The sequence below is a fragment of the Leptinotarsa decemlineata genome, unplaced genomic scaffold, assembly GCF_025532065.1.
Source record: "Leptinotarsa decemlineata unplaced genomic scaffold, Ldec_3_MD MMD2_tig00001393_RagTag_RagTag, whole genome shotgun sequence".
Classification (NCBI taxonomy): domain Eukaryota; kingdom Metazoa; phylum Arthropoda; class Insecta; order Coleoptera; family Chrysomelidae; genus Leptinotarsa; species Leptinotarsa decemlineata.
Genome location: NW_027412562.1, coordinates 11,272,329 through 11,299,465, shown reverse-complemented (window position 1 = coordinate 11,299,465; position 27,137 = coordinate 11,272,329). Strand labels below are relative to the sequence as shown.

The window sequence follows — 27,137 nt, the reverse complement described above, 5'->3', positions numbered from 1 at the left end:
GCCCACCTCTCATCGGTCGAAAATGGCGAATTTAGACCCATTGCACATGCATCACGTACTTTAAATAAATCGGAAAGAAACTACAGCCAAATTGACAAAGAAGCATTGAGTATCATATTTGATGTGGCTGAAGTTAGCTTTAGATTTAAATCCGATTCTTTCGATTTTACAGTTGACCAGATGAATAATGCTCATAATGATAGTTTCTCGAAATATGTCTACTTCACAATGAATTTTGGAGGTAGAAATGAATGATGATATCACGCATATTGGAATTCACATCAAAGATTACACTAAAAGGGCGAGTCACTACCCGTAACAGGTATACCTTCAAAAAAGAGTTTCGCAAACCGTTTCGAGATATACTTGGATTTAAAACACAAAATAATGCAAAATGACAGCTTCAGTGAAAATTGAGAGGTAATCAGGCTGCCTAAACCTGGAAAGGGTGGTCTCGCCCCTATTGCTACAAGTAATGACGATTTCTACTGATAATTGATATCTCTCCACCAAAAACATGACGAGATTGGCAGAAATTTTATTTGTCAAATGATGAAAAAAAAAAATTCTGTATAGATGGCACATGGAGATTTATGATAGTTAATAGACTGGAAGGAGGTTCAACCCCTAATATAAAATTTCTGCCCAGGTCAATTTCTGACGAGAAAATTGAAATCCACGAAAATCTATTATAAGAACATATAGGAATCAACACTAATATCATGAAAATAAATACCATTCATATAATAACAGGGTGGTCTCGCCCTTATTTTGTCAATATACATAAATTTCTTTTTGTCAAAAACTGAACGAGATCGGAAAAATGTTCTGTACTCAAATGATTCAGTATAACCCTCTCGATAAAATGCACATAGAGATTCATAGCAAAGATCAGGCCATAAGGGCAAGTCGGCACCCCCACAGAAATATATTTGAAAAAGTGCTCGGCAAGAACCTGTTGAGATCGACTAGAATCGGAAACAGAAAAGTGGTGAAAATGAGCCTTACTAAAATATCAAATAGGCACTACTCAGGCTTAAGCAAAATAAAAAGGGGAAACTCACCCCTATTTTCTACGATACTTAACGCCTCTCCACCAAAAACCTGACGAGATCGGTGAAAACTAAATATATCAAGTGATGAACAATGTTACTCTGAATAGATCCCACTTGAAGATTTATGAAAATTAATAGACTGCAAGGGGGATTCAGCCCCTAATATTAAAATTTTTCCTGAGGCAGTTTCTCGCGATAAGATGTAGATCAATGAAAATCTACAATAAGAACATATGGAAAACATACCCAATATCACGAAAATAAATATCATCTATATTAATTAATAAGAATAGGGTAGTCCCGCCCTTATTATGTCAATATATATAAATTTCTGTTTGTCAAAAACTGAACAAGATCGGAAAAATTTTCTGTACTCAAATGATTCAGTATAACCCTCTAGATGAAATGCATATAGGGATTCATAGCAAAGATCAGGCCATAAGGGCAAGTCGGCACCCCCACAGAAATATATTTGAAAAAGTGTTCGGCAAGAACCTGTTGAGATCGACTAGAATCGGAAACAGAAAAGTAGTGAGAATGAGAATATAACAATGTTACTCTGAATATATTCCACTTGGAAATTTATGAAAGTTGATAGACTGCAAGGGGGATTCAGCCCCTAATATTAAAATTTTTGCTGAGGCAGTTTCTCGCGATAAGATGTAGATCAACGAAAATCTACAATAAGAACATATGGAAAACATACCCAATATCATGAAAATAAATATCATCTATATTAATTAATTATGAATAGGGTAGTCCCGCCCTCATTATGTCAATATATATAAATTTCTGTTTGTCAAAAACTGAACGAGATCGGAAAAATTTTCTGTACTCAAATGATTCAGTATAACCCTCTCGATGAAAATCATATAGGGATTCATAACAAAGATCAGGCCATAAGGGCAAGTCGGCACCCCCACAGAAATATATTTGAAAAAGTGCTCGGCAAGAACCTGTTGAGATCGACTAGAATCGGAAACAGAAAAGTGGTGAAAATGAGCCTTACTAAAATATCAAATAGACACTACTCAGGCTTAAGCAAAATAAAAAGGGTAAACTCACCCCTATTTTCTCCGATACTTAACGCCTCTCCACCAAAAACCTAACGAGATCGGTGAACAGTAAATATATCAAGTGATGAACAATGTTACTCTGAATAGATTCCACTTGGAGATTTATGAAAGTTAATAGACTGCAAGGGGGATTCAGCCCCTAATATTAAAATTTTTGCTGAGGCAGTTTCTCGCGATAAGATGTAGATCAACGAAAATCTACAATAAGAACATATGGAAAACATACCCAATATCATGAAAATAAATATCATCTATATTAATTAATTATGAATAGGGTAGTCCCGCCCTCATTATGTCAATATATATATATAAATTTCTGTTTGTCAAAAACTGAACGAGATCGGAAAAATTGTCTGTACTCAAATGATTCAGTATAACCCTCTTGATGGAATGCATATAGGGATTCATAACAAAGATCAGGCTGTAAGGGCAAGTCGGCACCCCCACAGAAATATATTTGAAAAAGTGTTCGGCAAGAACCTGTTGAGATCGACTAGAATCGGCAACAGAGAAGTAGTGAGAATGAGCCTTACTAAAATATCAAATAGTCACTACTCAGGCTTAAGCAAAATAAAAAGGGTAAACTCACCCCTATTTTCTCCGATACTTACCGCCTCTCCACCCAAAAACCTGACGAGATCGGTGAAAACTAAATATGTCAAGTGATGAACAATAATACTCTGAATAGATTCCATATGGAGATTTATAAAAGTTAATAGACTGTAAGGGGGATTCAAACCCTAATATTGAATTTGTGCCTGAGGCCGTTTCGTGTGAGAATATGTAGATCAATAAGTTCTGGCCGAATTTCATCACTCACCCTTATGTACTGATCTTTAATATAAATCACTATATGCATGTTATCGAGAGTTATATAGAATCATTCGGGTACTGAAAATTTTTTCGATTTCGTTCAATTTTTGACAAACTGAAATTTACATAGACACAATAAGGGCGGGACCAACTTTTTAATTATTAATTGATATAGATGATTATTATTTTCATGATATTGGGGTTGTTTTCCATATGATCTTATTATAGATTTTTATTCATCTACATATTCTCGCGAGAACCTGCCTCAGGCACAATTTCAATATTTGGATTTGAATCCTCCTTGCAGACTATTACCTTTAATAGATCTCCACGTGGAATCTTTTCATAGTAACATTGTTCATCACTTACATATATAGTTTTTACAGATCCCGTCAGGTTTTTGGTGGAGAGGCGGTAAGTATCGGAGAAAATAGAGGTGATTTTACTCTTTTTATTTTGCTTACGCCTGAGTAGTGACTATTTGATATTTTAGTAAGGCTCATTCTCACTACTTTTCTGTTTCCGATTCTAGTCGATCTCAACAGGTTTTTGCCGAAGACATTTTCAAATATATTTCTGTGGAGGTGCCGACTTGCCCTTATGGCCTGATCTTTGTTATGAATTCCTATATGAATTTCATCGAGAGGGTTATACTGAATCATTTGAGTACTGGAAATTTTTCCGATCTCGTTCAATTTTAAACAAACGAAAATTTATATATATTGGCATAATAAGGGCGGGACCACCCTAGTCCTAATAAATGATACAGATGATATTTATTTTCATGATATTGGGTATGTTTTCCATATGTTCTTATTGTAGATTTTCGTTGATCTACATCTTATCACGAGAAACTGCCTCAGGAAAAAGTTTAATATTAGGGGCTGAATCCCCCTTGCAGTCTATTAATTTTCATAAATCTCCAAGTGGAATCTATTCAGAGTATTATTGTTCATCACTTGACATATTTAGTTTTCACCGATCTCGTCAGGTTTTTGGTGGAGAGGCGTTAAGTATCGGAGAAAATAGGGGTGAGTTTACCCTTTCTATTTTGCTTAAGCCTGAGTAGTGACTATTTGATATTTTAGTAAGGCTCATTCTCACTACTTTTCTGTTTCCGATTCTAGTCGATCTCAACAGGTTCTTGCCGAACACTTTTTCAAATATATTTCTGTGGGGGTGCCGACTTGCCCTTATGGCCTGATCTTTGCTATGAATCCCTATATGCATTTCATCGAGAGGGTTATACTGAATCATTTGAGTACAGAAAATTTTTCCGATCTCGTTCAGTTTTCGACAAACAGAAATTTATATATATTGACATAATAAGGGCGGGAGTACCCTATTCTTATTAATTAATATAGATGATATTTATTTTCAACATATTGGGAATGTTTTCCATATGTTCTTATTGTAGATTTTCGTTGATCTACATCTTATCACGAGAAACTGCCTCAGGAAAAATTTTAATATTAGGGGCTGAATCCCCCTTGCAGTCTAATAATTTTCATAAATCTCCAAGTGAAATCTATTCAGAGTAACATTGTTCAACACTTGATATATTTAGTTTTCACCGATCTCGTCAGGTTTTTGGTGGAGAGGCGTTGAGTATCGGAGAAAATAGGGGTGATTCAACCCTTTTCATTTTGCTTAAGCCTGAGTAGTGACTATTTGATATTTTAGTAAGGCTCATTCTCACTACTTTTCTGTTTCCGATTCTAGTCGATCTCAACAGGTTCTTGCCGAACACTTTTTCAAATATATTTCTGTGGGGGTGGCGACTTACCCTTATGGCTTGATCTTTGCTATGAATCCCTATATGCATTTTATCGAGAGGGTTATACTGAATCATTTGAGTACAGAAAATTTTTCCGATCTCGTTCAGTTTTTGACAAAAAGAAATTTATGTATATTGACAAAATAAGGGCGAGACCACCCTCTTACTAACCGAAACGGTTTGCGAAACTCTTTGATGTGAATTCCAATATGCGTGATATCATCATGCATTTCTACCTACAAAATTCATTGCGAAGTAGATGTGGCTGAAGTTAGCTTTAGATTTAAATCCGATTCTTTCGATTTTACAGTTGACCAGATGAATAATGCTCATAATGATAGTTTCTCGAAATATGTCTAATTCACAATGAATTTTGGAGGTAGAAATGCATGATGATATCACGCATATTGGAATTCACATCAAAGATTACACTAAAAGGGCGAGTCACTACCCGTAACAGGTATACCTTCAAAAAAGAGTTTCGCAAACCGTTTCGAGATATACTTGGATTTAAAACACAAAATAATGGAAAATGACAGCTTCAGTGAAAATTGAGAGGTAGTCAGGCTGCCTATTTGATATTTAAGTAAGGCTCCTTCTCACTACTTTTCTGTTGCCGATTCTAGTCGATCTCAACAGGTTCTTGCCGAACACTTCTTCAAATATATTTCTGTGGGGGTGCCGACTTGCCCTTACAGCCTGATCTTTGTTATGAATCCCTATATGCATTCCATCAAGAGGGTTATACTGAATCATTTGAGTACAGAAAATTTTTCCGATCTCGTTCAGTTTTTGACAAACAGAAATTTATATATATTGACATAATGAGGGCGGGACTACCCTATTCATAATTAATTAATATAGATGATATTTATTTCCATGATATTGGGTATGTTTTCCATATGTTCTTATTGTAGATTTTCGTTGATCTACATCTTATCGCGAGAAACTGCCTCAGCAAAAATTTTAATATTAGGGGCTGAATCCCCCTTGCAGTCTATTAACTTTCATAAATCTCCAAGTGGAATCTATTCAGAGTAACATTGTTCATCACTTGATATATTTACTGTTCACCGATCTCGTCAGGTTTTTGGTGGAGAGGCGTTAAGTATCGGAGAAAATAGGGGTGAGTTTACCCTTTTTATTTTGCTTAAGCCTGAGTAGTGCCTATTTGATATTTTAGTAAGGCTCATTTTCACCACTTTTCTGTTTCCGATTCTAGTCGATCTCAACAGGTTCTTGCCGAGCACTTTTTCAAATATATTTCTGTGGGGGTGCCGACTTGCCCTTATGGCCTGATCTTTGCTATGAATCCCTATATGCATTTCATCTAGAGGGTTATACTGAATCATTTGAGTACAGAAAATTTTTCCGATCTCGTTCAGTTTTTGACAAACAGAAATTTATATATATATTGACATAATAAGGGCGGGACTACCCTATTCTTATTAATTAATATAGATGATATTTATTTTCGTGATATTGGGTATGTTTTCCATATGTTCTTATTGTAGATTTTCGTTGATCTACATCTTATCACAAGAAACTGCCTCAGGAAAAATTTTAATATTAGGGGCTGAATCCCCCTTGCAGTCTATTAACTTTCATAAATCTCCAAGTGGAATATATTCAGAGTAACATTGTTCATCACTTGATATATTTACTGTTCACCGATCTCGTCAGGTTTTTGGTGGAGAGGCGTTAAATATCGGAGACAATAGGGGTGATTTTACCCTGTTTATTTTGCTTAGGCCTGAGTAGTGACTATTTAATATTTTAGTAAGGCTCATTCTCACCACTTTTCTGTTTCCGATTCTAGTCGATCTCAACAGGTTCTTGCCGAGCACTTTTTCAAATATATTTCTGTGGGGGTGTCGACTTGCCCTTATGGCCTGATCTTTGCTATGAATCCCTATATGCATTTTATCGAGAGGGTTATACTGAATCATTTGAGTACAGAACATTTTTCCGATCTCGTTCAGTTTTTGACAAAAAGAAATTTATGTATATTGACAAAATAAGGGCGAGACCACCCTGTTATTATATGAATGGTATTTATTTTCATGATATTAGTGTTGATTCCTATATGTTCTTATAATAGATTTTCGTGGATTTCAATTTTCTCGTCAGAAATTGACCTGGGCAGAAATTTTATATTAGGGGTTGAACCTCCTTCCAGTCTATTAACTATCATAAATCTCCATGTGCCATCTATACAGAATTTTTTTTTTCATCATTTGACAAATGAAATTTCTGCCAATCTCGTCATGTTTTTGGTGGAGAGATATCAATTATCAGTAGAAATCGTCATTACTTGTAGCAATAGGGGCGAGACCACCCTTTCCAGGTTTAGGCAGCCTGATTACCTCTCAATTTCCACTGAAGCTGTCATTTTGCATTTTTTTGTGTTTTAAATCCAAGTATATCTCGAAACGGTTTGCGAAACTCTTTTTTGAAGGTATACCTGTTACGGGTAGTGACTCGCCCTTTTAGTGTAATCTTTGATGTGAATTCCAATATGCGTGATATCATCATGCATTTCTACCTCCAAAATTCATTGTGAAGTAGACATATTTCGAGAAACTATCATTATGAGCATTATTCATCTGGTCAACTGTAAAATCGAAAGAATCGGATTCAAATCTAAAGGTAACTTCAGCCACATTCATATTTGGAGTAAAAATATGCCGCGATTATTTATATTTACAACATTTCTTTTTATATACAGATCATAAACCTTTACTAGCTATCTTTGGAGAAAAAAAGGTATTCCTCAAATAGCCGCAAGCCGTCTGCAGCGATGGTCTATCATTCTTGCAGCTTATCAATATGAAATAAAATACATATCCTCTGAAAAAAATTGTAACGCGGATGCACTCTCTCGTTTGTCACTTCCTGATGAAGGAAATGACAAACCCGATTCTAGTCATTTATTTTATTTCGAAAATTCAACCTTTCCCTTGGATTATAAACAAATAGGTAAAGAAACTCAACGTGACAGTATTTTGAATATGATTTACAAATTTTGTAGCACAGAGTGGCCTGAAAATTCAGGAAAATTGTCGGAGAAATTAAAACCCTATTTTTATAGACGCAATGAATTGCATTTGAACACGGTTGCATTTTATGGGGTTTGAGAATTGTTGTACCCGAGAAATTTCTAAACTCAATTCTGAAGGAAATTCACTCGAGTCATTTGGGAATTAACAAAAGTAAATCTCTTTCTCGAACGTATTGTTATTGGCCTCACATTGATAAGGAAATTGAAGAAATGTGTAAAAAGTGTCACATTTGTTCTCAATTTCAACAAAACCCAAATAAAACTTTACTGCAGCCTTGGCCACAAACACAAAAACCATGGTCTCGTATCCACGTAGATTTTTTGGGTCCGGTGTATGATAAGAAATATTTTCTTGTTACTGATTCACATACAAAATGACTTGAAGTATTTCAAATGAAAAGCACTAACGCAAAATCTGTCATAAAAAAGTTAAGGTTTTTATTTTCTCATTTTGGACTTCCAGATGTTTTAGTTTCCGATAATGGCCCTCCATTTTTTTCCGCGGAATTTGAAACGTTTTTACAAATGAATGGTATCAAACACTTATTTTCTCCGCCTTATCATGCTCAAAGCAACGGTTGTGCCGAAATTTGAGTGGAAACGGTAAAGAACGCCATTAAGAAAGCTAAAACGGAAGGAAAAGATATTCAGGAATCTTTAGAAAAATTTTTTTTCGATTATCGAGTTGCTGAACATAGTTCGACGAAAGTTAGTCCATCAAAAATGATGTTTGGCAGAAATATTAAAACCCGTTTAGATCTCATTCGCCCTTCTCAAAAACTTATTAATGATTTGAAAGTTCAGAGCCAGATACATAATTTCGGAGGTAAACGAAGAAATTTTGAATTAGGTGAAAAAGTTGTAGTGAAAGACTTTTCAAACAAGGAACCTACTTGGATTCCAGGAGAGATTTCCAGAAAATCAGGAAATGTTACTTTTGATATCGATTTAGAGAAAGGGAAAATTGTACGAAGGCATTCCAATCAAATTAGATCACGTATGTCTGTATCACCTTATACTGATCCAACAGCCGAAGCTACTGCTGAATTAGCGACAGAAAACCAATGTTCTGATTTGATTGAAAAATCTTCTTGTGTATCGGAAGATATATCTATTGATCCGGAAACTGCAATTATTGGAAGTGATGCTCCCCTGGCAGCTGGAAATAGATATAACCTCCGTAGCAGAAATAAGTCCTAGGATGTGTAATAAAGTTGGAATAAAAATTGTTTATTTAATTGTTGGTATGTTTTTTTTATGAGTTGAATTTAAGGGGAAAGGTATTGTGGTAAATTAGAATACCACCTGCCACTGGTTAGCTATGTATAAAAACTGAATGTTATTTTTTTTATTATTTTTTCTTATGTTGGACAGGTTTTTGGGGTTCGAGGTCGATTCTCGAGCCATTCAATAAAATGTAACTGAAGTGTACGCGTCTTATTTAAAACATTAAAGATTATTATACAAAAACACTACACGATGGTATGTAAAATAGCAATTACATTTTAACTTCAAATAAAATGAAGAATTCGATAATAATATTGACAATCTTCAACCAACAAAGTTTTTCTGAGGCTTGAAAGCCTACTTTCAGTAGAGATTCATGCCACGTAGGTGATGTTTTTTCTGAAACATGGTTTCAGTCATTGCTTTCGTCCATTTTATGCCAAAAATATTGAAAACCATACGCAACAGCAACTCCCAGTGAAAATATGAAGATATTCTTCAGATATCCAAAAGAGATGCCTCTTCTTTTTTTCAGAACTGTGTACATCATATCAGTTTTAGTTCTACTATAGGGTGGATAACGCAGAGATAGAGCCATTTCAGTGTATCCCGCAAAATCCTTGACCAGCACTCCTTTCTTGTGAGAAAACGTATCAAACCCATATTTACCATGATAGTTGCCCATACCGCTAAAACCAACACCACCGAATGGTAAATTCTCTGTGGACAAATGAGTGGCCGTATCATTTACGGCGACTCCGCCTGAGGATGTCCTGGTGAGGAGAGCATTTCGTACATTTCTATCTTTCGCAAATATATACAACGCTAGTGGTTTATCTCTTCCATTGATAAACTGAATGGCTTCCTCAACATTCTTCACGTTGACGATCGGTAAAATGGGGCCGAATATTTCTTCCTGTAACACAGGGTCATCCGGATGAACATTGATGAGGATTGTAGGAGATATAATTCGTTCCAGATTATTGTACTTTCCTCCAATCGCTACATTTTCTGACTTAATGAACCCTGTCAAGCGGTTGAAGTGTCGCTCTGTAACAATTTTGCTCAAATATGGACTCGATTTTGGGTCGGGACCGTAGAATTCTGTCAAAGTTTTTTTGGCTTCTTGGAGGAATTTTTCTTGGGTCGATTTGGTACATAGGATGTAATCCGGTGATATGCATGTTTGACCACTGTTTAATAGTTTGCCCCATAGTATTCGTCTGGCTGATTTTTCTATGTCGGCAGAGTCGTCGAGGTAAACTGGACTTTTTCCACCTGAAAACGAATACTCATTAGTTAGCTAAATTTCAAATTGGTTTTTGGGGTATTATTTGTAATTTCATCAAGCTGAGTACCAAAAATTAGCATAGGTATCGATGATTACAAATTATTCAAAAACTCATTTTCACAACACATAATTGCTGGAAAAGATATTTTTGGCCCTCACTTCTTCGCGAGTATATGTTACGGTTAAAGTATTTACTTGGCTAGTATATAAACTAGTTGGATAGTATACAAACTATCCAACCGCCTGCTTATTTTGATGAAAAATCATATTTTCACTAAAATAGCTACGAGTAAAGGCTGGTTTGTATACTATCCAGGTAGTTTATAAACTACTATCGCTAAAACACAAACCACAAGGAGATTACACAAAATAGTAGCATTTTTGGCTAGTTTGTAAACCATCCACATTAGTTGGATGAAGTGTGAACTTGATATTGGTAGTAATACATAATAACCAACGAGATGGTTGGTATGTAAACCAACCAACGCGAGTTGGTTATTATGTAAACCAACCAATTCTCTTTGGGTAATTTAGTGCAAGTGTTGTGTGTTGTGACGGTGTACAGTTGTGTCTCGTGGAATTTGTTTAAGAATAGGTATCGGGTTATTGAAAATGAATCAACAGGAACAATTTGAAACCCTGTTATCAGAAGTTTACGACTAAAAGTCGCAAAATTCAAAATTAATGAATGATAGCGATTATAGTGAACTTTTGGAACGTATCAAGAGAATACGCGGAACTGGACCTGACAGTAGTAACAAGAGTGATTATCATGTGATAAATACTTATGATTTACAAAGAATCGAATCATCTTATGTAATTCTACATAGAAGATCTGGAAAGATTATTTTACATTTGAGTGAATGTTATGATGCGATTGAAGCTGCCTATCAGGGAATTGGGCATGGAGGGCGTCAAGCAACAACAAAATTATTAAAAGAAAAGTATCACAATTTAACATAGGAAATGGTGAAATTGTTCATTGAAACTTGTGAAAATTGTCAGCTCAAACGAAACAAAACTAAAAAGGGAATTGTTGTTAAATCAATTGTTTCAAATCATTTAAACTCTCGATGCCAAATCGATCTCATCGACTTACAAACTAGACCAGATGGTGACTACAAATTTATTTTTATCTACCAAAACCACCTAACCAAATACGTCAGGTTGAGAGCGCTAAAAACAAAGAAAGCTAAAGAAGTAGCTGAGCACCTATTAGAAGTATTTGCAGACTTCGGAAGCCCTTGCGTGTTGCAGAGCGACTATGGCCGAGAATTTGCAAACCAGGTGGGTATTAGGGTAAAAGGCATGCTAGAAAGGACATGGCACTGTTTATGGACTTTTCGGCCCTCTGTATGTTTCATATGTTGTAGCTGACATCAAAAGATTTTTTCTTTGCGCTAAAGTCCTAGGTCTACTAGGTGTACCGGAAAATGGGCCCAAAGTTGAGATTTTGAATTTTACATGTATTTTTCAGTGCCATATCCTTATATGGATGAAATAAAACAAAATCAATTCATTTTGATTTTGTTAGGTGATTGAGAAATTAGTCGGAATGTAACCTGACTGCCATATTGTGCTTGGTAAACCAAGACATTCAAAATCACAAGGTTTAGTGGACAGGGCGAACCAAGATATAGAGAACAAGTTAGCGTCGTGGATGTTTCAGGGATTTCATATCATTTTATATATTAGACAATGGAAGTCCGAACTAGTGAAATTCTACCTGAGTATTTTAGAGAATACATGTAGAAAGCTTTGTCGATAATTCGTGGAAGAATATCGAAAATATTTGTAGCAGCTAAACGGAACTCCTGCACGTTGTACAAGAGAAGTGAGCGCAGAACTGGACATACTTTTTAACGATCGGTGGATAAGACCCTCGAGACCATAGAATTGGTCAGCAAGATCACCCAATTCAAATCCGTTTGATTTTCATCTGTGGGGGATGTTGAAGTTAACAAAACACCCGTGGTTTCTAACGAAGAATCGTTAGAAAGGATTACACAAACATTTGAAGATTTGGATCTCAATGAAATTAGGTATGCCACGAAGACGGTAACTCCTGACACTCGCATAAGACATGCCTGGCAGTTTCATCTTACTGTTCATACATTCTGCATTGAGGTGTGTCCTCCAGCCCGTCAAGAGTACATCCTTTGATTCCATACCATCTCTTTAGGGAATGAGCATAGGTGTTTGGCTAGTTCCGCAATTGTCGAAGTCATTGGGTCGTAGGAGTCACTGGGTCCTGAAATTCTTAGTCCAGCCGCTTCCTTGGCTGAAGAGTTGGCAATGTGATTACCTTTACTCCTTTAGTGCCCTTCAACTCATCTCGGGATGATGTTATTATCTACCGAGGCTTTGGCTAAATCTTGGTGGCACCTTAGTACTAGCCCTGAGTTAATACGTTGTCTGTTCAAGGCTAATACGGCTTGTCTACTATCAGTGCAGATTATTATATTCTTGCCATAAATTCCTTTCCTGATTATTTCTTTTGTGGTGATTGAGATACCAGCCAGTTCTGTTGGAACCGCGCTGGTATTTTTGCCATTCACCATTTAGTCCTCAGGCTTAGTGATCTGGAGTATACTCCACATCCTGAGCCTTCTTTGGATTTTGAACCGTCTGTATATATGCGTATTGCATTTGTATCATCTGACTCTGTGTTCTGTTTTATTTAGATTTTGTAGGGTTTATTGAACATAAACCGGGTTCAATTACATCACTGGCTGCCTGCAGAAGAAGTTGCGCAGTAAGCGCTTCTCGCCATTGACTCAGTCTAATTGACTCATTTCTACTTCGGGGTTTACACCAGCCGTGCGCAATCGTAACATGGCCATTAACCATACCAGTAATTGATTATTTTGCCGCGGTTGTTGTTCTCATGACTCCTGTTATGTTTAAACAAGCCATTCGATGTATTTGTTATAAGTTTTGAATGGCCGTTGCTTGTAGAACTTTCGGTCCCCATGCAATGGCTTCGTACGTTAACATAGGTTTTATTGTTGCAGTGTAGATCCAGATGACCACACAGAGTGAAAGACCCCATGCGGGTCCCACTGTCCTCCGACATTGCTCATAAGCCACATATGCCCTTTTTGTTCTATTCTGTAGGTGAGAGTTCCATGTTTTCCTGTCGAGGAAAACATGGAACTCTCTTCAGAGAAGTTTAGTTTGCTTTTGAAGATTTTAAAAGGTTTTGAGCCCGATAAACTTCTTTTTCTGGTGAAAAAGACGATTCGAATATATTTTGAAATATTTCACATAATTGTCTTACTTTTCTATAATTATTCATATAAATATTTCTGCTGTCCAGTTTTTACTACCCAAACATATTGAAATTGTTCTGAACCTGTATAGGTAACATTTAACTAACATGGAACACTCATTCTCACTAGTGGACATCCAATGATTCGGCATAAGACACTTGCCTTATCGCCTCTTCAGGACCAAATCTGGATAATATTATGAGATGAAGCACTCAATTCATTCATGAAATTACGACTTTATGTCACGAATTTGTTGAATCTACTCATGTCATCGATAACAGTAAGTAAAGACATTCATTCGCTCATTCTTACTTGATTAATTGATGTATCAAAAATATTTTTTGATATAGCACAGTTACGATCATTATATTTTAGTCTAGTACAGTCCCATTTCAACAATGGAATAATTGTATTGTATTACTGATAATCATCTCAGGGTTATCAATATCACTCAAAATTAGCTCATCAAAATTATTTTCAATAGAGATTATATGAAATAAAATAATTGACTGTGGATCATTTGCACAATACCAGATTTGAATAAAAAACTCAAGAATTACTAAAGTAAGCACATCTATAACAAAAGGTAAGATACATGAAATATTGGAAAGAACAAAAAAGAAGTAGGGATACAGAATGGAAATGGAAATAATTTCACAATTCATTATCTACACCTGCTTTATCCGTATATTTTTAATTTTATTCATATCTTTTAATTCACATTTGTCATTATTAGCAAATGGATAATGAATATCAATGTATACGATACATTGCCTGGAAACAATAAAAACAAATGAAGAAAAGAGAATTGAAACTTTTTATGTTTTTACCACTTTTATTTGTAACTAACGTTACTGCAGTAAATACTAGTAAACAAAATTTAGGTACTCAATCAAGCTAAGTACCTCAATTATTACCTACAGTGGTGTTATATAAGGGCTAATGTGATCAATCATTGTTAGTTTAATGTATAAGTTTGAATATGTCCTTATAGGATGAAACTGAAGTAACCTCAGTTACAAATGAAAGTGGCATGGCCTGCTATATTCATTAGTTTATTATCATAATTATAAATAACTTCTTCTCATTTTTTATAATTATAATTACAAGCTCTCTCAAAGAATTTTTTACTCTCATTCTTTTTAAATTTCACTTCATTTTTATTCACTGTTCATTAATACTTTCTCAAAATTATTGCAAGACTTCCTCTATTTATTCATGTCTAGTTTTAGTTAATAATGAACTATCATCCAGGTTCGCTATTATTTAAAAATCTATTAAAAAAAACTTCTCTTACGACAGAACAAAAACTATGTTTTAGTCATCTCCTGATGGTGCCAACTTGGTCAGCGAATCGCACGTCGAAAATTGTATTTTTAGTCTACCGTAGAAAAAGTGTTTTCAGTATATACTAGGATTTTTTTGTGAATAACAACCACAGAACAACAAAATTTTCAGTGATATTCAGAATGATTCAACTGTTGGAATATTGAAAAGATTGATAATATCTTACCCAACTCAAGTGTTGTAGGTGTTAAATTTTTTGCTGCTGCTTGATGAATAATTTTGCCAACATTAGTGGATCCGGTGAAGAATATGTAATCAAATTTTTCTTTCAGAAGATCTGTAGTTTCTTGAATACCTCCCAATACGACTTGAAAACATTGTGGATCCAGATATTGCGTTAAAACATTTGCTAAAAGATTTGCAGAAGCGGGTGACAGTTCTGAAGGTTTCAGTATTATTGTGTTACCAGCTGCTATGGCACCTGAAAAAAAAGATCAAATAACGATAAATCATTGTATGAAATCATGAAAAATGAAAATTAAAACTTCCTAGGCCTTTATGCCACTTGTATTTTTCACTTACTAATGTAACTGCAGTTTCGTCCTTCAAGGACATTTTCAAACGAATACAACAAACTGAAATAATCAACAATGTACAACCTTATATATGTATATTACCACGGTCAGTAATAACAGACGATCTATAATGACTTTATCACCTGAATTTTGTTTACCTGTGACAATGTAGGTACGCTAATCTGAAAACCGGCGAGTAGACCAGGTCAATTTGGTCATTCAGTAGGTTACATCCACAATGCCTATGTTAACGAATTTCGAAGGATTCCAGATAATTGAGTTTCCAACCCTCGTCTGCACTCAATTATTTGGAATTCTTGGAAATTCATAAACATAAGCATTGCGGATGTAACCTACCAAATTATTAAATTGACTTGTTTTTCATGGATAGAACACAAGCACTACAGAAAAATCCTTGAGGCGCTCTAAGAGCGGTGCCTGTGCGAAAGTAGCGATTCATATTGGATTTGATCACGCTGGAGATTAAATTCTGTTGGAGAAACGTTCTCAGGAAGTTTTTTCCACATGAACGCAAATGAAAGAGTTTTCGAACAGTAAAATTCGAGATGTACTGATTTGAATCTCAGAACGATGAGCAGCCCCAGTTCGTCGCGTATTTCTGATATGTACCGCTCTTGGTGGAATCAAATGTGCCAAGGCACTTGAACACTACACGTGAAAGTATATATAGAAGAGAGACAAATTGTAAACAATATGTGATTGGATTCTGTATTTATAGGGAAAGATACTTTCTGTTGGAAATATTTATTTCCCAAACGAAGCCGCCATTTTAGCAATGCCAGGCTTCAATTTTATATCGAGGAAAACAAAAATACTTTGCTCGCTATATTTATCAGACAAATATTCGTTTTGATAGGGAAAACTATATTCGTTTGATAGGGAAAACTATAGCCGGAACTTAAAATTATTGTATCAATGTTCATCCATCATGTTGTGTCCAATATTTTACATAACCATCGTATGAAACATCCTCAAAAAGTTGTAAGTCTAACCATTCATAATTATATATTAATATTACTTACACCCTCAAATTGTAGCATCCCTGATGATGGAAACAATTTATCAAATTTCCGAAAGCTTGGACAAACTTTAAAGAGTACTCTTTCATTTGCTGCTTAGCCCCATTATTTGTTGGTTCCATTCCTAACTAGTCAGCAACGATTACCTTCTCCTCTATATATATATATATATATATATATATATATATATATATATATATATATATATATATATATATATATATATATATATATATATATATATATATATATGGTCAGTCACCAGTCGAAAAAACCCTAAAACTTTTTTACCAATAGGTCTCTTCCTTCGTTTAGCTGTAGATAGCGGCTAATCATTTTTTTGTTTTACCGAATTTAACACAAGACACCAAAACGGAACTACACTCGGTTGAACTGGCAACCAAAACGAAAAAGAAAAACAGGGTTTTCCCGAACTCCCAAAAGTACCTCGTATATCGCACTATTCGAATAACTGTCGCGATTGAACTCTGGTTTGCCCCTTTCTTTCAATTACTTAATTAATTTTCCCACTCCCCTTAAAATTTTCCTCTAATTCTTTGCACTCAACTCGACCTGTCCACGACCCAAAACCCCTGACAGACACCTCTCGACTTCCCCAAAAACCCACTCTCTCGCGTTCCATACCCCTCAACCCATTTTTTCCCTAAGTGAGAGGATATTTCCCTTCTCAAAATTAAATGGAATAGTACGGCACATACATCCAATCAGAAATTCAATTCTGTCATCTATGTCTTTCGATCGCTTCGTGATTCGTTAAGTATATCGGCCATCTTTAATTTGTTTTCACCACACCGTTCCCAGCTTATCGCTGACTTTTCAATAAAATCCAACTGTGTTTCATAAACAAAGTGTCTCCAGCTACCAATAATAATGAGTTTTTTCATCGGGCCCTTACAAAGTAACTGAATAAATCCAACTGTATCTTGTGGTGGTACAAATCATATATACATCCATTCAGTAAGATATCGATTTCTTTTGGCAATCTTCCGAGATTTCTCGATTCCCCATGAACTTTAATTTTTCCTATTTAGACAAATATGCGAGACCACAAAAATTACAAAATAAAATATGAGGCGAACTGTTACAAAATCTCCAAAAAAATTTTTTATGTTTCAGACTATCGAAGTTGCAGGTGAAAGTCGCTTCTCCAATCAGGCGGATAGCTGTTTTCTGGATGGAATCCAGCAGCTTTAGGGTATGCTTAGGGACGGAGCTCCGTACATGAGAACAATACTCCAAAGAAGGTCTGATCTGAGCTTTATAAAGCATCAAGAGTTGATGAGGTGGGTTCAGTTTTCTGGTTCGAAACTATGCTCCGAGATTTGGAAAAGCAGCCTCTGCAATTCCAACAACATGATTGTGCCAAGGCAAATTGGTGTCCATTTTAACTCCCTACAAACGTATCGAAGTAGAAAGCGGAATCGTCTGTCCTGACATTATTATATCCGGTTCGGAGACACTCATCTTTTTGGAGAAAACCGATGCCTGGTTTTTTGTGGCATTGAATTGAACCTGGTTACAACTTTCTGCTACCGGTGAAGATGTGCATCCGCTGCCGATGTCCTGGAATCCAATTGGAATGACAAGACAAGTGTGCTGTTATCAGCAAAGCAATGTATTGGATTCTTAGTTTTTCTCCATTGAGTCGTTGATATACAATATAAAGAAGGTTGAAGACAATATGGATCCCTGGGGAACATCAGCGTTGAGAGTGAAAGTATTCGAGAGATCAAAATATCTAAAAGAACTATTCAAATTGTTCTTTCAGATGAGTCTCCAAGTATGCCCACTCATTTTGTGAAGTATTCGAGATATATCCATCGACGACCACTTGCAGAGAATTCTCCATGATTTTTGACATCACTGATAGCAAAGTGACTGGTCTACGCTTTCGTATTAGCGTATCCACATTGTCACAGGTAAACAAAACTCAGATAAAAAGTTTCTGATTAATTTGGCCGTTACTTGATGAAGATCCATGATTATTTCATAAACTGTATCTGATCTTCTCAAACTTTATTTCCAAAAAATATATAACGACATGTTTCGCTGTCACAGTAGCTTTTTCGCAGTGATTTATGAAATCACTGTGAAATCAGTGATGAAATCAGGTAATAAAGTCGTTTAGGACCGTCTGTTATTATCGACTGTGGTGGTATAGGTATATAAGTGTGTACAATGTTCTTTATTTCAGTTTATTGCATTCGTTTGAAAATGTCCTTGTAGGACGAAACTGCAATAACGTTAGTCACAAATACAGGTGGTATAAAAATATTAAAATTTTTCATTCTCATTTTTCATGATGACCTCCTATCTCGTATAGTAACAGCTACATCCATCGATTATTTGAAAATATCTAGAAAAATAATTTCACGTCATAACTCTAGAAAGAGTCCCTACTTGACGGGTGTAAGCCAAAATAAACCCTTGCGAGTTGCGGTGTTGGGTCGAATAGATCCACTCATTTTGGACCTAACCCTACTTGACGAATATCCAGCTTTGATCAACTCTATCGTGTCGTATAACATTAAGGGAAAGTATGATTTTCATTTTACAAAACCGAATATTAGCTGTTCTAGATTTTGCACACATAGTAGAACAGTCACTCAACAAGAAAAATTGAAGTACTGTATTTCAAACAATGTGCTGAATCAAGGTTTTTCAATTATTTTACTTTTATATCGAAACACAGAGAAACATCAACTTATTTGAGAAATATTCCTAAATCATACTTAGTTCAAAAGATATTATGTCATAATATTTACAGAAGAGTAGTGGTAGTAGTGATATTTCCGAATCTATGCAATCAGGCGTCTTTATGTTGTATGTGAGGGTGGTCTGAACAGTTTTCGACCAAACAAAGATACAAGACATTTTTTCAGCTTTTCTTTATTTTTCAACATAAACTCCTCCCAGTCTCCTTGACGAAACTCTCTGTCCTCCGAGTGCAATATTTAGAGAAGGAAAAACAAAAGTCGCTTGGGTCTAGATCTGGTGAGTGAGGCGGATGGTCAAGCAGATCAAATCGTAATTCGTGGATTTTCACCAGGATAACCGCTGAGGTGCGAGACGGTACGTTGTCTTGTGGCCGTTTTTCTGCAAGTTCTGCCTTCAGTTTGTCAAGTAATGATACGTAGTACGCTTCTGTAATAGTTTTTTCCTCTTTGGAGATAGTCGATTGAAATAACCACATGAATAATCCATGAAACAGTCGCCATAATTCTCCCAGGCGAAAAACAGTTTTTGCTTTTTTTTTGGACCGATTTTCTCCTTCGCAGTTCACTGTTTGGACTGTATTATTATTTCGGGCGTATAATCGTTAGTAATTAATCGGCGCCATAACTCGGATTTATGGCGGCTGAACTGCGCCAACAAAGCATTGGAAATGTTCATGCGGAAATGTTTTTGGTCTGACGTGAGGAAACGCGCAGACAGCTTTTTCATGCCAAAATGTTGATTGAACATGTGACAAACACGTTCTTTAGACATGTTCATAACCTCTGCTATCTCCTTCACTTCAATTCAGCTGTCGTTTAGCACCATTTGGTGAACTTTGGCGATGTTTCGTCGGTAGTTGCAGTTTTCGGACGTCCCGCATGTTCATCGTCTCCCAAGCTCTAACGACCACGTTTAAATTCAGCTGCCCAAAATTTTAAGAAAACAAGTGCAATAATGGTGATCTATTCAAATCTAGTTGGTCATTTATTAGAATGTTTGAAATTTTAAGTTCATTAATTTCAATTGCTTCCAAATGATTCAGTTTCAAACGTTTATTTTCTAAGCGCAAAATTTTGAACTCTTCCTCAAAGGTATGATTTTCTTCTAGAAGATGATTTGAATATGTTGAATTTGTTTTCTTATTTACATAAGTTTCCCCATATTTTAGTGATTCATTTGAAAAGATTCTCTCCAACGAAAAGATTCAGAGGCAAATTGAATGTTTCCATTGACTTTTCTTCAAATGGATTGGATATGAGCAGTTATGCAGCAGACAATGTGGCTCCTTGTCGTTATAATCTGTATGCACTTTCAAATCACAGTGGGACTACTTACAATGGACATTACACAGCATATTGCAGACACCCATACAGTGGCACGTGGCATGAATACAACGATTCACACTGTTCCCAATTTCGTCAAAATCACTTGTGAGCGATGAGGCATATGTCATCTTTTATGAACAGGAGAGAAGGAAACAGCACCTTTGATGTGATTTTTTTTCTTCTTTCCTTTTTTTTTATAATCTCAGTTTTCTTAATTGATTTGTATTTCATGATTGTTCCAAATAAATTAATAGTTCTATAAACCAAAAAAAAAAGTTTGAAATTTTGCACCTAGGAAATAAAGGTTTGAAAGCATTTGAAAGCAATGGAAATTAATAAACTTGAAAATTCATCATTTTAATGAATGACCAACTACATTTGAATAGATTACCATTATTGAACTTGTTTTCTTAAAATCCCAGAAAGAATTATTATTGATGTAGATATGAGGTAATATGCTTCAGGTAATCATAATTCAACAGGTACCTTAGGTAGAGGTTCAGGTAATTTTTTGAAGGTAGTCTCAAGTATGGTTACTTGTAGTATATAAATATTAATATAAGAACAATTTTAAGTATTCATACACTTGAGAAAGCTACTGTGCTAGCGAAACATGTTGTGATTATGTGTTTCAAATGAAGTTTGTGAAGATCAAATCGTGAGGTGTAGTTTTTGAAATTACTATGGATCTTCATCAAGTAACGGCCGAATCAATCAGAAAAGTATTTACATATGCTTTCAAGTAGCCATTTCTTGCATAGGTTCTACAGCATAGGAGAATATTCGAACAAAATTAATCTTTCTTCATCTAATTTCATCTACCACTTGCCATTTAAGTCAAGCAGAGAGTGAGGTCCTCTCCCGTTCAAGTCATTCATAAGAGAATTTACTTTCTGACATATTCGGGAATTTTCATGTCGCTAAATTATTAAACTAGTTAGAATAGGAGTTTGCACGAATCAATAAGTCCGGTTTTACAATCCTCAGTCGGAAATGTTTAAGGTTATATAGGATATTCACGTTAAGAAGAGAATGAAGTCACAAGATGATAAGTTACGGCTTTGCCAACATGTGCACTATTTCGAATTTTCAAATTTTCTGTACTGTTGATTTGTTCTAATAATAATAATAATGACTTTTATCGATGATTTCATACAATTACAACCAATCAAATGGCAGGATTCCATATCTGCGTATGATTAATCATCGCAGAGATTACTCTGCGATGATTTCTTACTATTAATTTATTTAGTTGAAATACAACTTTGTTTCTAAAATGCTTTGAACATATTGAATATACGCAGGTCTTATCAAAAGAAATGATTACTTCTGAAAATAACGAAAGACTGACAGTTTTCAAGATTTTTCGATTCGGCAACGTCTGAAATTTTATTATCAGCTGAGCAACTTACAAAATGAAATTTTACTAGTTTCATTGCTATTGAACGCATTTCATTGGAAATTTCAAAGTTGTTATGTTGGATATACAAAATTACCAAAAATGACGTCATTCTCTTCTTGACGTGAATATCCTATAAAACCGGCGTGATGGTGTTTACATTCTGGTTGAATATTCTCCTTCAAAATACCACGTAAACGTGGACTATGAAAAGCCAATTTTGATCAAATGTTCCAACCAAGTTTATTAAATAAGTAATAAATGAAATTTGTGTCTGGATTTCATAATTCAGAATCATAGTTTGCAAGGCTTGAAAGTTTAAAATTTAATGGGAAAAATTGTATCGCCCCTACTGCAACAATACAAATCATTTGAACAAAAATAATGTTATGTAAGATCATTTTTCTATAATCTCACAATCAGAATAATATTTTATTGATGAATTGATCAAATTTGCACATTCCTGCCCCTAGTGTACTTACCTACCAATGGTCCCACAGTAAGTAAAATGGGATAGTTCCAAGCTCCGATAATAAGAACCACACCGTATGGGTCGCTGTAAACGTAAACTCCATCTAATATATTCACAAGTCTTTTCTCAGGTTTTTCTGGTTTAGCCCATTTCTCCAAATCGATAATGGTATGTCTCAAGTCGTTAGCTACCAGATCTATTTCACACATGCAACATTCCTGTTTGGGTTTTCTGAGATCCTTGAAAAAACTATAATTATTACGTTACCCATACTGCCTGATGTTGCTACAGATTTCCAGAATTTTGTTTCTATGTGAAGGTTTGAAAACATTTTCAGCAGGATTATTTTGCAATGTTTATAGACCTAGTCGTCAAAGAGAGTACTTTGACCACGCCAGTGAAGATGACTGCCGTAGTTGCAGTTGAAACGTTTGGAGATTGTTACCAAAGAAGACCACTTTTTTTACCATTTGCTGAAAACTTGAAATTGAGTCGTAAAAATTTTAAATTTTTGAACGGTGTACAGGGGAGAACAAAAAATAGAAATTTTGATCATAAGTAAACAACCCGTATTTTCGACATTATTGAAAAAGTTCATTTAGAAAAGCTGTTCAAATTTGAAAACAATATTCAGATTTGAAATCACAGCCACCTATGTAACAAAACAAAAAAAATCAATTTTTTATACGCTTTATATTAGCTTCACCTGTATGTATGTATGTATGTATGTATGTATGTTCATTTGTTTGTAACTCTCAAGCTCGAGATCTGTATTTCACCGAATTATCGATATTATTGCTTGATCTATTCGCGGGCAGATGGCGCTGTACGTAACCTCCTTGATATATCGACATTATTAGTTGATCTATTCGCGGGCAGATGGTGCTATACGTCATATCCTTGATATAATTCGAACTCACTTTACATGTTTTTCTTCATTTGATAAAACTGTTTTTTTTAATAACACGCTCCTGCTGCCTTATTTGTAACCCGTCTTTGCGCGCCTGCGGTCTTGGACTTGGTAACTGATTTTTAGTCTCCCTCTCAGGGATCGGAAAATATCAATGGTCATTTTTCTAAACAATATACAGCTGATTGATCCCAAAGTTTAAATAAAATAAATATAATTTAAAAAGACTAAAAAACACGCTTTTATAGCATACGAAACTAAAAAATTAAAAATCAAAATTGTTTCGAAAACTAAAAAACACGCTTTTGAAAAACATCGAACTAAAAAGTTTAAAATCTTTTTTTTTTAAATAGGCTTTAAACAATAACGAACGAAAAATACTTGTATTATTGTGAAAAAAGCGTGGGCGCTTTGTGCCATATTTTTTGTATATAGAGGGCATGTCACTTCTTTCACAATAATACTAGTATTTTTCGTTCGTTATTGTCTTAAGCTTATTTGAAGAAAAATTCAACTTTTTAGTTCGATATTCGTGTTTTTCAGTTTTTTAAACTACATTTATTATGGTTCTAGTACTAGTACTACGTACAGATTTGTATTACTCAATTGTTTAGCATTAATTGAATAATATGATGCACTGTTTGGAACCTTTGGTGTAGTAATGAATATTACTGGAGTTTCTTTCCAAACACCAAATCGTTATTTTTAACACCTCGACACGTGTTTCGATCACCAAGTGATCATTTTCAAGACGAAGATTAAACTAGAAACTAACGCGAAGTTAACGCTATTTATGCTATATAGATATACCATACATGTGTACCATACAGGTGTACCACCCATACAGGTATACCACCCTAAATTAATTTTACAATTTTGCCTTGTCTATTATTTCACAATATATGTTGAAATGTTATAGCTGTATATAAAACAATTTTCAGCTATATAAAAATCAATTTCACAATATTGCCTACCTAAATTTGTGTCCTTATGTAGTAATCAGTAAACTCAACAATATTATTTCAACAAGCTATATAGTATGCTATTTGGTATAGGTCCGTCATCGTTATTCATAATATTAATGTGTTTACTTATTTCCACCCTCTCATAGGCATCTAGTTGCCTGTTGTTTTTAACTTGTCTAACTAATCTTAATGAACTGAAGTCTATGGAATGGTTTTGTTGCAAAATATGATGGGCGACTGCTGATTTTTCAGGTCTTCTATATTTTAAGTATGCTATGTGTTCCTTATATTTTACTTTAATAGATCTTTTTGCCTGTACTTAATATTTTGCATCGCAGTCCTTACATTCAATTTCGTAAGTTCCAGACTTTTCCGAATTCTCGACTTTGTCTTTCACAAAACTTCACAAAAGGCTCTATAGTGTATGACTTGTTTCAAAAACCACCTTCATACCTAGTTCTTTGAAAATCTTTCCAAAGTTCTTCGTATATTTATATAGCATAAATAGTGTTAGCTCAGCGTTAGTTTCTAGTTTAATCTTCCTCTTGAAGATGATCACTTGGTGATTGAAACACGTGTCGAAGTGTTTAAAATGACGATTTGGTGTTGGAAAGAAACTCCAGTAATATTAATTGATTCAGTCAATTATTTCTTGTGATTGAATCATACTGATAGTCATTATGGACATACATACAGAGTGATTCATTTGGTACGTAGGTGGTTGAGATTTTAAATTTTAATATCCTTTTTGAATTCAAACAACTTTCCCAAATTAACTTTTTTGATAATGTCGAAAATGAAGATAGTTTACTCCTGATCAAAATTTCTATTTTTTGTTCTCCCCTGTACACCGTTTGGAAATTTAGAATTTTGACAAATCAAATCCAAGTTTTTAAATTTTTATTAGAAATAAACATTTCTGACAAATGGATAATAAAAATGTTCCCTATATGGTGCGAACTTTTTGAAACTCACTGAACAAAATAATCATTGATATTATCAGGACTGATATTTTCACATGTTTTTTTTATTTTCCCGTAATATCACTGATAGCAGACCATGCTTCTTTCATTTTATTAGTCGACTTACCGATTTGGTTATCATCATGGATTTCCTTCGCTCTCTTAATAGTGGATCTATATATTCTGCGGTAGTTATTGAAGAAGTCTTGGAAGTAAAGATTGTCAGTAAATTTTCGTATGTTATGCAGTGTACGCAAATTTTTCGAAGAAATTTTCAACCCTGTTGTAATCCACGGTTGTCTTTTCTTGACTTTGATTTTCTGTATTGGGAATGATTTATGAAATACATTCAATAGCGCGTTGTGAAATGCGGGAAAAGGTTCACTTTGGAACAGCATTAATCTTTCCAGCTAATCTTTAGACAATTTTGATAAAACCTATTGTAATTTGTTCTGCTATAAAGTCTCCCAAACTTAAGTTTACGTTGTGTAATTAATGAGTCAAGACGAAGAAAACAAGTAATTGCTTCGTGATACGATAAACCTGATGGTATCACTGAGCACGATACGTTCTGTACATCAAAATTGCTACGAACATAGTCAATACAAGAGCTAGAGAATTGAGAAACACGAGAATCTGAATCAACGTTCATATTCAAGTCAAAAGTGAGTCTGTGTGTGTCGAATCCTCATTGTTATAATTTGTGTTAAAATCACCAGTCAATAATATAGATGAATTGACATATAATTCAGATTATAAATAGTTCAGGTTATTAAAAAATATATCTACATCAGCAGAAATACATAAAATGCACAGATTATCTTTTTTGCTGTAGCAGACGGAAAACTCAAACGATTTGTCTTCGGACAAGTCTTGGAACTTATCAACTTGAACGGAAGTCAATTCACCAAGAGCCGAATTCCTAATCAATATTACAATATGAGTAGAGCCTGTTCTCCATGATTAGAACAGTTTCTGGAGTATCTAGATATTACAATGTAGTCAGGAATGCTTATTGGTTCGAGCTTATCACACCAATGTTTCGTAAGCAAGACTATTGTAGGAAAATTCAAGTCACTCAAAAATATAAAAAGTTCATCTAATTTGTTCCGAAGGGACTGACTGTTGAGTAAGACTAAAGAAATACAGTTACAATTAGAGAAATGATTACAATTGATTTGTTTTTCAAATGATCTTTTTGGATCGTAGAAACTCTTAGAACATAGTTTTCTTTCATCATCTAAACTTTTTTTAGTGCATACAGAACACCAGATTTCATCAGTTCGGTCTTCCACTGTCTAATATGATATAAATTCATTTGAAATCCCTGAAAGAATCTGTAATAAATTCAAAAAAATTAGCTGAAAAAACAATTTTATCAAGCAAAAAACTGAAATGACAATGAAATAACATATAAGCAACAACCAAAAAAAACATAAAAATTGAACTATAAACACGAATTGAAAAAATTATTAACAACAAATGAAAATTAAAAAAAAAGTTAAAAGATTGCAAACCAAGTTACTTCTCGACGTTTCGATTGTTGGTATCCACAATCGTCTTCGGATATTAACTGGACTTATTCTTTCGAAATTTGACTATTTATAGGTCATTAAACTGCTTTAACATATCCCCTCTTCTCATTCTCCGCTTCATTGATTTTTAGCAGGAGTTTGGCGGGAGTTGGTAGTGTTCCGCTTGATAAGAGGTTTCAATATATTACGTATATCTACGCTAGATTGGCTAAATGCGTTGTCGAACAACATATATGCGGCTTCTTTGAATTTTCTCCTGAACCAGTGTTCCTTCTTGTGGATGATTTCAGCTTGAGCCCACTTGATGTTATGTTAATGAGTCCAAACATGCTCTGCTATTCCGGATTTACTGGTTT

At 34.7% G+C, this 27,137-nt stretch overlaps 2 protein-coding genes across 4 annotated transcripts in view; both read right to left on the bottom strand.

Annotated features, from left to right (window-relative positions):
- Positions 1 to 27,137, bottom strand: part of LOC111511929 (synaptotagmin-15) — a 475,338-nt gene that overhangs the window by 108,341 nt on the left and 339,860 nt on the right. The window lies entirely within an intron of this gene.
- LOC111516030 (aldehyde dehydrogenase, dimeric NADP-preferring) overlaps positions 9,129 to 27,137 on the bottom strand; it is a 38,263-nt gene continuing 20,254 nt past the window's right edge. Inside the window, exons 1-4 of one of the 2 annotated variants that reach the window (XM_074175990.1) lie at positions 25,374 to 25,503; positions 22,420 to 22,648; positions 15,086 to 15,340; positions 9,129 to 10,287 (exon numbers count right to left, since the gene is read on the bottom strand). In XM_074175990.1, the coding sequence (XP_074032091.1) occupies positions 9,422 to 10,287; positions 15,086 to 15,340; positions 22,420 to 22,648; positions 25,374 to 25,391 (1,368 nt within the window). In that variant the 5' untranslated portion in view covers positions 25,392 to 25,503 and the 3' untranslated portion in view covers positions 9,129 to 9,421. Of the gene's footprint in view, positions 10,288 to 15,085; positions 15,341 to 22,419; positions 22,649 to 25,373; positions 25,504 to 27,137 lie in introns of those variants that run through there. The other variant, XM_074175989.1, reaches the window with a different exon arrangement.